Consider the following 12,669-nt stretch of genomic DNA (forward strand, 5'->3'; position numbering starts at 1 on the left):
TGGCACATGACTTTAGATTATGTAGAAATAGTTATTTTATATTGGTGAAAATCAAAATGTTTTAACCTCATGAACTCTAAGGAACTGTCAATTTTTAAATTTAATTTTATTTTTTAAACTTTCACCCTTTCATTATTTTGTAATGTGTTTAGTCCTGGGTATGACTTTAAACTGCAACTGGTGGTGAGTCTCTGGTCCGGGAGGACTTGAGTATTGGGGAAAGTGGAGTTGCCCCTTAATCACCGTTGCTCACAGGTCTGCTCCGACCCAGAGTAGCACCTGCCTGGGTTCCAGCTATGGGTTCAATAGTACATCACCAATAAGGTGCTGGCAGCAGGGGGCTTTTCAGTGCAATATGGCAGATGAACCCAACAGGGTCAATGGCGTACCACCAGATGGCATGCAGAAGAGTCACTCAAATGGCCAATGGATGGCATCACTCAGCAAGTCAGTTGTCACTGCTGGGCTACTTCCATACCCATCAGGTCTGTGGCACTTTTGTGCACCACTTGGCACCAGGTCTGGAGGTCCAGAGAGGCAACACGATGGGGGCCCGACATTGTTTGTCTTACCTTACTGTGCAAGGCGCTTCGTTAGGAGAGGAGAATGGTATACGAGAGCTCATGAGGCCAGGCGTTCCATGGTGGCTCAGCCGCCGTGGACAGCTCTGTTACTCTGGTGCAGGCCTCATGGCCCATCTGAGTTTATGCGCATCCTAATGACGCAGTCATCATCGCTAGCGATGGACAGCCAACGACGAGTTTGTAATGTGGCGGTCTGGAAAATTCTGTCCGATGTCGTGGACTGAATTATGGCAAACAGCCACATTTTTTGTTTGTTTTTCTGGCTATAACATACATTCACGACACCATAAATATATTTCACCAATACAGGGATGGGAATTTTTCGCGGATCCGCGGAATTCCGCGGATTTTATCAACCCAGGGGTCATTTTTGTGAATCGTCTAAATCCGAGGAGAAAATATTTAGGGGGGGTTAGGTATGTGTTGACCCGGTCAACCATCGGGAACAAGGCTCTGTTTACATCGGCAGTTCAGAACGTATACTGTATTTGATTGGCTGTTGAGAGAGAAATATCGCAATTTGACCAGTGGTAAACGAGCATAGATAGGAAAGGCCAAAATGTCACATGTAAGCTTCGTTCTGATTGGTTCTTCGCATTTCGCTTTCTTACTCATTCAACATGGCGCTCCACAAGGCCGGAGATTGAGGATGTAACAGCGAATAAGAGCTTCAAAATGGTGAAAATTATCACAAAAGAAAACGAATCGCTTATTCAGGTGATAAAGACGTGAAGAATAAATTCCGTTGGGACTGGTTAGAGAGAACTGTAACTTTGAAGATAAAAATCGGCAAAACCACTGAAGACGTAGTTGAGAAATTGTCCGATTTCATTGGAAAATGTGACGGTCCCGGCAAAGCCCAATGTATCTACTGCAATGACATTATTAATTATGGCTCTCGCGGGTGCATTGCTTTGATTGAACATGCTTCAAAAGGGAAGAAAGGGAGCTGAGAGAACTGTTCAACAGGGAAATTGTGTTTCTGTTGAGACAAGTTCACTGCAAAAGAGGTAACTGCATTATTTAATAAAGTAACTGAAACATTTACAGGATTATGTCAAATATTCTGTCTTTGTGTTTAATTTATATTCATCATTCCTTTCATTCTAGCATGAAGTTAAAAATTCTTTTTAGCTGAGCATTATTGAGATTATTTTTGTTTATTAGTGTCCAAAACTCAAGCTTCTTTGGACTGAAAATATTATTCAACTGAGCAATCTGAGACCATTTCTAGTGGTCTAAAATGTATAAAACTCATTAGCTTCCGGGGGCCTTCGGCCCCCTGGACCCCCGACCAGGCTCCGCCCTGGACCTGGCTGGGGGCCGATGGCCCCCAGACCCCCGATTAAATTTTCAGCTGAAAATACAATTTCTCATTCTCATCCCTGCCAATATGACTTAGAAATGGGTTTTGTTTTGTTTTTTCCTCTCTAGGCCATAGATAAAAGTAACAAATACTGTGGTAAAACAGTCAGTTTGCAGAAAGTTGCCAAAAACCTCACTAGCCAAGAGTGACTTCCTCACACAGTGAACATCAGGCTTTCATCCAGTTGTATAGCTACTGTATGTCTCAATCGTCATAAGTGTAATGAGTTCAGTTTGTAATTAGACAACATCTATCAAAATGCCTGTGATGCTCCTGTATTGCAGTCAGAATGGAATATTTAAAAGCACATTTCTACCCTTTCGATTTTTGTGCATAAGATTTGAAAATGCTTAAAAATGTATTTGTGCTTGAGATACTGAAAGAGAAACACATTTCAGTCCAGGAAAGCCTACGATAATATAATATAGTGTGTGTGTGTGTGTGTGTGTGTGTGGCGTTCGTTTGTTTGGCTTTTTTTTTTTAAACTATATACAGCACCAGCAAAACCTCCTTATTCAGTGGATTTTCTTTATTTTTATTAATTAAGACCCTTCATGTCTGAAAGTAATGATGGACTGCCATTTCTTTTTACATAGTTGAGTGGTTCTTGACAATATGGATTACTACAGTTGTGGAATAGGGCTATTTACTGTATTATTGTTTACTGTTTGATCTCAAACGCATTAAGAAGGCAATAAATTGCACTAATTAACTTTTGATGAAATACCTGTTAATTGAAAAGCATTCCAGGCGACTACCTCATGAAGCTGGTTAAGATAATGCCAATAGTGTGCAAAACGTCATCAAGGCAGACGCTGGATACTTTGAAGAATCTAAAACAGGAAACATATTTTGTTGTTTTAGCACTTTTTTTTTTTTGTTGTTGTTTACCACATAATTCCATATATGTTCCATATGTTATTGCATATGGAATTTTGATATCTTCAGTAAGCCATAAAGTATCAGTGTGAAGGAGCACAAGGCAAAAGAGGCTTTTCAAAAAATTTTCACACTCATTAAAGAAATTGAGCCAAGCACATAATGTTTCAGGTTGCAAAAATAATTTTTCGCATTTCTCTACTTTTTAGCAAAAATTTTCAGTAAGTCATTTAGACCCGAATGGAATATAATAACAGGGTGTCTCTTACAAAGTCCACATGGCTGTCATTTATATGACTAGCTGGTCGAACATGAGTTTCAAAATTTTAACGTTAATTCTGGGACGAGTTCTGTTTTTGTTTATAGTGCACTTTTAGTATCCGCATAATTGTCTTTGATCAGTTCCTTGCATTTGCACTTTCCCATGCTATAGGAGTATTCACTTTTGAATCATGTAATATGAGTGTGTAGCACCTATGTGCAGTGAGTCTCAGCTCAGTCATTAGTGCTAGCTGAGGCACATTCCCTGTGCTTCTGCTGAGGTGGTGCAAAAAATGATGAGCTCGGTAGAAAGTGCAGCTCTCAGTGCAGCCTGAGAAACTGCAAACTAAACAGTGGAGGAGGAGTTGAATGGTCCTTGGGTATGCATTAAGTAGATGGGTAGAAATAGGTGTAGTCCATGTGTAATTGAAGTCATAGATTAATTATGGCTGGGTTTTTTTTGTTTGTTTGTTGTTTTTGTTGTTGGCGGCATGGTGGTGTAGTGGTTAGCACTGTCGCCTCACAGCAAGAAGGTCCGGGTTCGAGCCCCGTGGCCGACGAGGGCCTTTCTGTGTGGAGTTTGAATGTTCTCCCCGTGTCTGCGTGGGTTTCCTCCGGGTGCTCCGGTTTCCCCCACAGTCCAAAGACATGCAGGTTAAGTTAACTGGTGACTCTAAATTGACCGTAGGTGTGAATGTGAGTGTGAGTGGTTATTTGTCTCTGTGTCAGCCCTGTGATGACCTGGCGACTTGTCCAGGGTGTATCCCGCCTCTCACCCATAGTCAGCTGGGATAGGCTCCAGCTTGCCTTTGACCCTGTACAGGATAAACAGCTACAGATTATGGATGGATGGTTTTTTTTTTTTTCCCCCCTGCCAGAACACACATGGTTTGCTGCAGCCATGTTGCTTGTATAAAAATAACGTTAGTGATACCCATTTGATTCTCAACTTAATTATCGACTGTATCAACTGTTAATTAACATTTTAGTGCCGTCTGAGGATTGATGACTCATCAGTTAAGGTTCCTAGCAAGTCACTCACTGGTTTTGTGTCACTGCTAGACCCTTCAGCAATACTCTTAACTGCCTGCCAAATGTAAAAAATATGATGTGAAATATGATTCATTGTATCTAAAATATTCCATTCCTTTTAATTTTTGGTGTATAGGGAGTGGTCCTTCTGCACCCAGTAGCAGTGTCACTTCCCCCAGTCACATGAATGTGCCAGCCCACACTGTCCCAGATTTCTCCTACTCAAGCAGTGAGGATGAGTTTTACGATGCTGATGAATTTTACCAGAACAGTGCCTCACCAAAGCACTGCATTGAGTGAGTTAAAATGTATACACACGCACTCACACACAGAGCTGTTATCAAAATAGTGCATGGAGATAATTACACATTAATCCCACACAAGATATTCCACACACAATATGATGAACTCAGTTACCAAATATAGTGAAACCCAGACGTCCCGAATTACAGCATGATTTTACACACGTTCTTGTTTCACACCATATGGCTTTGCAGACACACTGTGTAGGCAGTAGAGTGGAGAATTGTTTCACATTTGTTGCTTTTGGCTACAGCCCCTCCAGAACCCCTGGTGTTAACAGCGAAGGAAATGCAGCTCTCAAACGACCCGACACCAACGAATCCCTTAATTCCTCTATGTCCAATGGCACAACTGATGCAGGTATTTAAACACACACAACTAAAATATAAATTCCAGTTTTTGGTCCCACTACTGATGCTGGACTTGAAAATGTAAGAAAGTCCTTAATGCAAAATCAAAAGTCCAGGGGGATGGAGCCTGATCTGTTCCAGCTTCTCCTATAAACCTAACGCACAATGCTGTCCAGCATGAAACAACACATTCAACACACTTATACAGCCTGACACAGACACTTCTTCCCTTTGACTTTTGGCCTGACTCTATCCAACTCCACCCTGGTAGGAGGGGCTGGATCAGGATAGACGCCACCCCATTGGCTTTTTGTTCTGCTGCAAAGGGTACTCGAGAACACCATACATGGATGCACGCTTAAATACACACAATGACAATGAGTGCTCATTAAGCAACATAATTATGGAGTCAGACAAATTGAACATGTTCGCATTTGTGCACTAGATGTAAAATTAGAGCATCTGGTTTGCCAGTGTTTTCATTATAAACACACCTCCTCTTCATGTTTCAGCGCACAGGGCCAGTGAATTTAAAAAAAAAAAGTGCCTGGTTGTATTTAGGACTGTATACAAATATGTCATTTTTTTAATTAATATAAATTAATCATTTATCAAATACTATACCACAAGCAATAAGTGTAATGCACTTTCAAGCAGCTTAGATTTGCACTGCTCATCCACTCAAGTGATTGCGTACAATACTGCATGCTTCTCTACAATACATTTACAGAATACAAGTGCACGCACCAGATGGTTTATATGATAAAATCAAGAAATGCATGGTTTCAAGCAAGTTATAGATCTGTTTAAAGCTGTTAAATTTGTTAAATTTCTGTAAACGCAGAGTAATAACTATAATGACAAGTGTATTGCATTGATGCAATATGCCACACAAGCATTTAGTGTAATGTGTAAAACGTAATGCCAAATAGTCAAACGATAATATTGAAGAAGGTTGTTGTGCTCAACACATAGCTGTCAAATACCTCTTCAACTGCTCCCTCATAAATATCATCCAAATATTTCTGTAAAATGTCTTTCTTGTAAAGTCATATATGAGTAAAAGTATTAATTTGAAGTCAAACTTTTAGGATTGACTGCCAGCTGCCGAAAATACTAATATGTGTCAATTGAAATAATACCTTGACCCTTGCTCCATTCACTAATGAGTTAATATGAATGTACAGTGGATAGTCACATGTTGGAGACATTTTTGTTTTTTGTTTTTGACGTTACTTTTTTGCCATCATGTATCCCAGCATGCATGCTTGTGAATACCTGAATACAATGGAATCCCCCTTTTTCATTTGCATAGGTAAAGAACCATTCATTTATTGTGTAATTGGATCCCCCATAATAACATTTTCCATCGTATCATTTGACATCCCATGGAAAATGTATCCGACATCCTTTGTGATACCATGGAAAATGTGCATGCGTGTGCGCACACACACACCTATCCCTCACCCTAAACCACCACCAATGACCTCTTCACCCACTTTATATCCAGTAAGACCACAGCTGAAAATTGCTAGCCGATCTCCGACACGGAGGTACACTGAACCTTGGAATATGTAGAGCACATGGTTATATACACTCGATGTTTTCTCAGCAGTCTGAACTATTGTGTGCCTTGTCTTGTTCAGATCAGTATGATAGTCATGATGAGAGGGACGACGATGGCGAGGGAGAGTCGGTGGAGGAACATAAGAGCGTCATTATGCATCTGCTTTCACAAGTCCGTTTGGGAATGGACCTCACCAAGGTAATTCTTGACTCTGCTTCTTCCTACTGCTCTCTTTCCTTGTCTCTTCTCTCTCCATGAACATGTTACTGTTTTCCCTAGGTGGTTTTACCTACATTCATCTTGGAGAGAAGGTCGTTGCTGGAGATGTATGCAGACTTCTTTGCCCATCCTGATTTGTTTGTCAGGTAAAGTGTTCAGCTGTACAATGCAGCATATTTACAGAGAACTATGCACCTAGATGTCTAGAGAATGTGACAAATGGGGTTTGGTGTGTGTGTGTGTGTGTGTGTGTGTGTGTGTGTGTGTGTGTAGAGAGAGTGAGTGGGCTGAACAGCAACATCTCTGAGCCACACCAGAGCCGTTCTCTTTTATCCATCATACTTTAGATCAGGGGGATTTTTGAAGCCAGTGTCCGTTTTAACTGTTAAAAAGTCATTGGACCCTTTCAGTACAGACATATTTCAGTAGATTATTTAAATGCTGTATGTGCAGTGAATATTGTCTATTTCTAGAGCCATGCATCTTTTTATTCCTTTCCAAAGACAATGCACATTTTATGCTTCAGTCGACTAAAACTCGTATCTTGGACAAGGAAAAACAAAGAAACCACCCCTTCAGCTCCGAGTCCCTACTCATAAACTCAGGACGGTCTCCTCAATTCCAAGTTCAGAAAGTGATGTCAAGTCAGCATGGTTGTTCACAGCATCAGCAGTAAACAAATTAGCACTTCTTACCTTTAAATTATTGTATGTAGTTATTTGCTTTTGATCAATCATCATACAGACATATTAGCTTGTTAAAGATTTAACATTAACGTTAGTTCACTGTTTTGAAGAGGTAAATATGCATCACTCATCAGTTAGCTGACTAGCTTGTTGCTAACGAAAGGTGAGCCTGGAGGTGTCAGTGTGTGTGGTTTGTTGTGGGTCCCCCCCCCCCAACACACACACGCGCGCGCGCGCGCACACACACACACACACTCCCCACTTTGTAGCTCAAATGCATAGAGTTTGCAAATTACATACACTATATGGGCAAAAGTATGTGAACACTTGATCGCCATACTAATATGTGCTTGGTGAACATCCCATTCAAAAACCATGGGCATTTACATTGAGCTAGTCTCCCATTCATTGCTATAACGGCCTCCACCCTTCTGAGAAGGCTTTCCATGAGATTTTGGAACATGACTGTGGGGATTTGTGCTCGTTCAGCCAAAAGGGCATTCGTGAGGTCGGACACTGATTGTGGGGCGAGGAGGCTTGGTGTGCAGTCAGAGTTCGAGGTCAGGGCTCTGTGCAGACCACTCAGATGATTCCACTCTAAACTTGGCACACCATGTCTTCTTGGAACTTGCTTTGTGCGCAGGGGCGTCATTATACTGGAACAGGATTGGGCTCTTTGGTTCCAGTGAAGGAACATCATAATGCTACAGCATACAAAAACATCTGAGACAATGGTGTGCTTCCAAATTTGTGGCAAAAGTTTGGGGCAAGGTGGTATGGCTGTGATGGACATGTGTCCACATACTTTTGACCCTATAGTGTGATTTTAGAGTTCCAACTTCCCATTTCTGAGGTGAGTTGAATGCAGCATTAGTCCATGTTGATGTTTGGAACTAGAAGAACTCAATAATTAAATATGCGTAATGGAACACACTGAGAGCCTGTAGGGCAGTAGAAGCTCGGTGGTGAAAGGCTCTGGGCTACTGATTTGGAATTTTAGGAGTTCAAGCCCCAGCACTGCTAAGCTACTACTGCTGGGCTCTTGATCAAGACCCTTAACCCTATCTGCTTCAGGCTGACCGTATCATGGCTGACCCTGTGCTCTGACTTCCTTACAAGCTGGGATATGCAAAGAAAAGAATTTCACTGTACTATAACGTATATGTGACATTGTTTCTTTGGTTTTATTTCCGCTGTCCCGGTCATGTGTGCTCATTTTTATTTTTTTATTTTTATTCTCATGCTTGGTTATTTATGCCTGATATGCTCCTTTTGTGTGACTAGTTGAATCTCATCTTGGTATAATCTCATGTTTTCTTCTATCTACACTCAGCATTTCGGAGCAGTCAGAGCCACGCGAGCGCATGGTGCAGGTGGTGAGGTGGTATCTCTCAGCCTTTCATGCTGGCCGGAAAGGATCTGTGGCTAAGAAGCCGTACAACCCCATCCTGGGAGAGGTATTCTATTGCCACTGGGACCTTCCTTCAGAATCTGAGGAGCCTGCTTCTGGGGTATCTATGAGATGATATGAACTATGTATTTGAAAATGCAGCAGGAAATTGTATATGTTTATTACCATGTTCACATTTTAACAGTTAACGTCTAGCTGATGGAAAATGTTATATTTACCTCCGCCAAGGAGGTTATGTTTTCGGTAGCGTTGGTTTGTTTGTTTGTTTGTTTGTTTGTTTGTTGGTTGGTTGGTTGGTTGGTTGGTTGGTTGGTTGGTTGGTTGGTTTGTCTGTTAGCAACATTACGGAAAAAGTAATGAACGGATTGCTCTGAAATTTTTTCCAGAGGTGTGACTGGGCACAAGTAGCAATCCATTAAATTTTGGCGGTGATCCGGATCACCTTCTGGATCCCGGATTTTTTTTAAAGGATTCTTGGTGGAGGTCTGCGCTCTCCGAGTGCTTTTCTAGTTTTCAATAAGATTATGCTGTCACAGATCAAACTTTGTCAGAGATTGAACTTTCTTCACTTAAGACAATTATGAAAACTTTTCTTAGCTGAATGACAAATTGGATTTGTTTTTCTCCTTTTGGAACATGTGATTTCATTTATTTATTTTAAAGTAGATTTAGCACGTTTTATTCAATACAGCAAACATATAAAACATTTAGCATATAAGACTTGAAGCATGAACCCATTTCCATTTTTGATTACCCTTGTGTTTTGAGGTAAGTTAACACTCGCAAGTGTATATGTTGCCATGGTGATTTGGAGCTCATGATTTTACTGTATCGTCTATTCATATTAAAGTTATATCTTGCCAAGTCACCATAGCAACATTTGCTGGTTCACCTCAGCAGTCAAAACCTGTTGCGCTGCCTCTCGCCAACATGTAAACACAGCATGACCCTTTAAACAGTGGCTTTTCTAAAACGGACACATGTGGTTTTTGGACAGGAGCCTGCGTCAGAAGGGCCAGTGCCATATTGTAGCCGGGGCAGTGTGTCATTTGTGGCAGAGCAGGTTTCTCACCACCCACCAAGTAAGTGCTTGATATGCATACCCACAAACCAACTTAATAAAAACAAACAAGTTTGAAAACCACGGAGTTGTTCGTCACATTGTGACTAGCTCTTGAAATGGATAAGAAAAATGTTTTACAGATGTGTACAGTGGTGCTTGAAAGTTTGTGAACCCTTTAGAATTTTCTATATTTCTGCAAAAATATGACCTAAAACATCATCAGATTTTCACACAAGTCCTAAAAGCATATAAAGAGAACCCAGTTAAACAAATGAGACAAAAATATTATACTTGGTCATTTATTTATTGAGGAAAATGATCCAATATTACATATCTGTGAGTGGCAAAAGTATGTGAACCTCTAGGATTAGCAGTTAATTTGAAGGTGAAATTAGAGTCCGGTGTTTTCAATCAATGGGATGACAATCAGGTGTGAGTGGGCACCCTGTTTTATTTAAAGAACAGGGATCTATCAAAGTCTGATCTTCACAACACATGTTTGTGGAAGTGTATCATGGCACGAACAAAGGAGATTTCTGAGGACCTCAGAAAAAGCGTTGTTGATGCTCATCAGGCTGGAAAAGGTTACAAAACCATCTCTAAAGAGTTTGGACTCCACCAATCCACAGTCAGACAGATTGTGTACAAATGGAGGAAATTCAAGACCATTGTTACCCTCCCCAGGAGTGGTCGACCAACAAAGATCACTCCAAGAGCAAAGCGTGTTATAGTCAGTGAGGTCACAAAGGACCCCAGGGTAACTTCTAAGCAACTGAAGGCCTCTCTCACATTGGCTAATGTTAATGTTCATGAGTCCACCATCAGGAGAACACTGAACAACAATGGTGTGCATGGCAGGGTTGCAACGAGAGAGCCATTGTTCTCCCAAAAGAACATTGCTGCTCGTCTGCAGTTTGCTAAAGATCACATGGACAAGCCAGAAGGGTATCGGAAAAATGTTTTGTCAACAGATGAGACCAAAATAGAACTTTTTGGTTTAAATAAGAAGTGTTATGTTTGGAGAAAGGAAAACACTGCATTCCAGCATAAGAACCTTATCCTATCTGTGAAACATGGTGGTGGTTGTGGTTTGGGCCGGTTTTGCTGCATCTGGGTCAGGACGGCTTGCCATCATTGATGGAACAATGAATTCTGAATTATACCAGCGAATTCTAAAGGAACATGTCAGGACATCTGTCCATGAACTGAATCTCAAGAGAAGGTGGGTCATGCAGCAAGACAATGACCCGAAGCACACAAGTCGTTCTACCAAAGAATGGTTAAAGAAGAATAAAGTTAATGTTTTGGAATGGCCAAGTCAAAGTCCTGACTTTAATCCAATCGAAATGTTGTGGAAGGACCTGAAGTGAACAGTTCATGTGAGGAAACCCACCAACATCCCATAGTTGAAGCTGTTCTGTATGGAGGAAATGGGCTAAAATTCCTCCAAGCCGGTGTGCAGGACTGATCAACAGTTACCGGAAACGTTTAGTTGCAGTTATTGCTGCATAAGGGCGTCACACCAGATACTGAAAGCGAAGGTTCACATACTTTTGCCACTCACAGATATGTAATATTGGCTCATTTTCCTCAATAAATAAATGACCAAGTATAATATTTTTGTCTCATTTGTTTAACTGGGTTCTCTTTATCTACTTTTCGGACTTGTGTGAAAATCTGATCATGTTTTAGGTCATATTTATGCAAAAATCTAGAAAATTCTAAAGGGTTCACAAACTTTCAAGCACCACTGTACATCCAAACATATTACGTTAAATATTTAAATTATTATTATTATTATTATTATTATTGACTTCAAGAGTCACAACTTATGAGAAATCATTAAATATTAATGCCCTGTCCATTATATTACTTCAACCATATTAGTAAGTGTGTGTTCAGTGGGTTGTGTGGATAAAACACTGATTAAACGGAAGGATCGGTTGTATGAGGATAGATAGTCTTCATTTTCCACACAGGAAACCTGACACCTTTGTTATAGTGACCTGTAACTCACTTGTATAGACTTGGCTTGCAAGAACATGTGTGTTGTCTCTTGAGTACACCTCTGAAGTGATGCTTATTCCTGGCTTCATTGTTGCAGTATCTGCCTTCTATGCTGAGTGTATAAGCAAGAAAATTCAGTTCAATGCACACATTTGGACCAAATCCAAGTTCCTCGGAATGTCCATCGGCGTACACAATATTGGCCAAGGTAAGTAAAGACACTCAGTGTTCAGGTATAACAACGATAAAGTATCTTTTACTGACCTTTTCTTGTCTGCTGCAGGCTGTGTGTCTTGTCTCGAGCACGATGAACACTACATTCTGACTTTCCCCAATGGCTATGGCAGGTGTGATTTTAACTATACATCTCTCCGTCCTGTCCTCACATGAAAAGATGTTTTGTGTCTCGGTGGGATGCAGGCTTACGTTATCCTGCATGTGTCCTTGCAGGTCTATCCTGACTGTTCCATGGGTGGAATTAGGTGGAGAGTGCAATATTTCCTGCTCCAAATCTGGCTACAGTGCCAACATAGTATTCCACACCAAACCCTTTTATGGGGGAAAGAAGCACAGGATAACTGCAGATATTTTGTGAGTCAGTAGTAGAGTGTAGATCAGTTCAAGAATGTGTTTAAAATCAATATTAATCTTGGTGATCCTCGTTCAAAAGAATTCACCACCATGTCTGGGTTTATGTTGACTCTTACGTTGTACTTAATGCCTGATATGTTCACTCCCTGGCAGTGGCCCCAATGATAAGAAATCATTCTGCTCCATTGAAGGGGAATGGAATGGAGTGATGTATGCAAAATGGGCTTCTGGGGTAAGTCAGATGAGAGACCTTGAATAACATGGCTGAGAAAATCTTGTAAAATTAAAGACTTCAATATTGAAAGATATATTATTTATACAAAATGCACACTATAAGTGCACTTAAGAAT

The 12,669-nt window shown here is 40.7% G+C and overlaps 1 protein-coding gene across 6 annotated transcripts in view; it reads left to right on the forward strand.

Annotated features, from left to right (window-relative positions):
* The window catches only part of osbpl9 (oxysterol binding protein-like 9), a 64,739-nt gene that overhangs the window by 47,549 nt on the left and 4,521 nt on the right, over positions 1–12,669 (forward strand). For all 6 annotated transcript variants that reach the window (XM_060932099.1, XM_060932100.1, XM_060932101.1 and 3 more), the window contains 10 exons: positions 4,259–4,418; positions 4,679–4,785; positions 6,422–6,540; positions 6,622–6,707; positions 8,581–8,758; positions 9,656–9,740; positions 11,826–11,936; positions 12,012–12,075; positions 12,179–12,319; positions 12,473–12,551. In XM_060932099.1, coding sequence (XP_060788082.1) covers positions 4,259–4,418; positions 4,679–4,785; positions 6,422–6,540; positions 6,622–6,707; positions 8,581–8,758; positions 9,656–9,740; positions 11,826–11,936; positions 12,012–12,075; positions 12,179–12,319; positions 12,473–12,551 — 1,130 coding nt within the window. The remainder of the gene's footprint in view (positions 1–4,258; positions 4,419–4,678; positions 4,786–6,421; positions 6,541–6,621; positions 6,708–8,580; positions 8,759–9,655; positions 9,741–11,825; positions 11,937–12,011; positions 12,076–12,178; positions 12,320–12,472; positions 12,552–12,669) is intronic.

The sequence above is a fragment of the Neoarius graeffei genome, chromosome 10 (genome assembly GCF_027579695.1).
Source record: "Neoarius graeffei isolate fNeoGra1 chromosome 10, fNeoGra1.pri, whole genome shotgun sequence".
NCBI classification, from domain to species: Eukaryota; Metazoa; Chordata; class Actinopteri; order Siluriformes; family Ariidae; genus Neoarius; species Neoarius graeffei.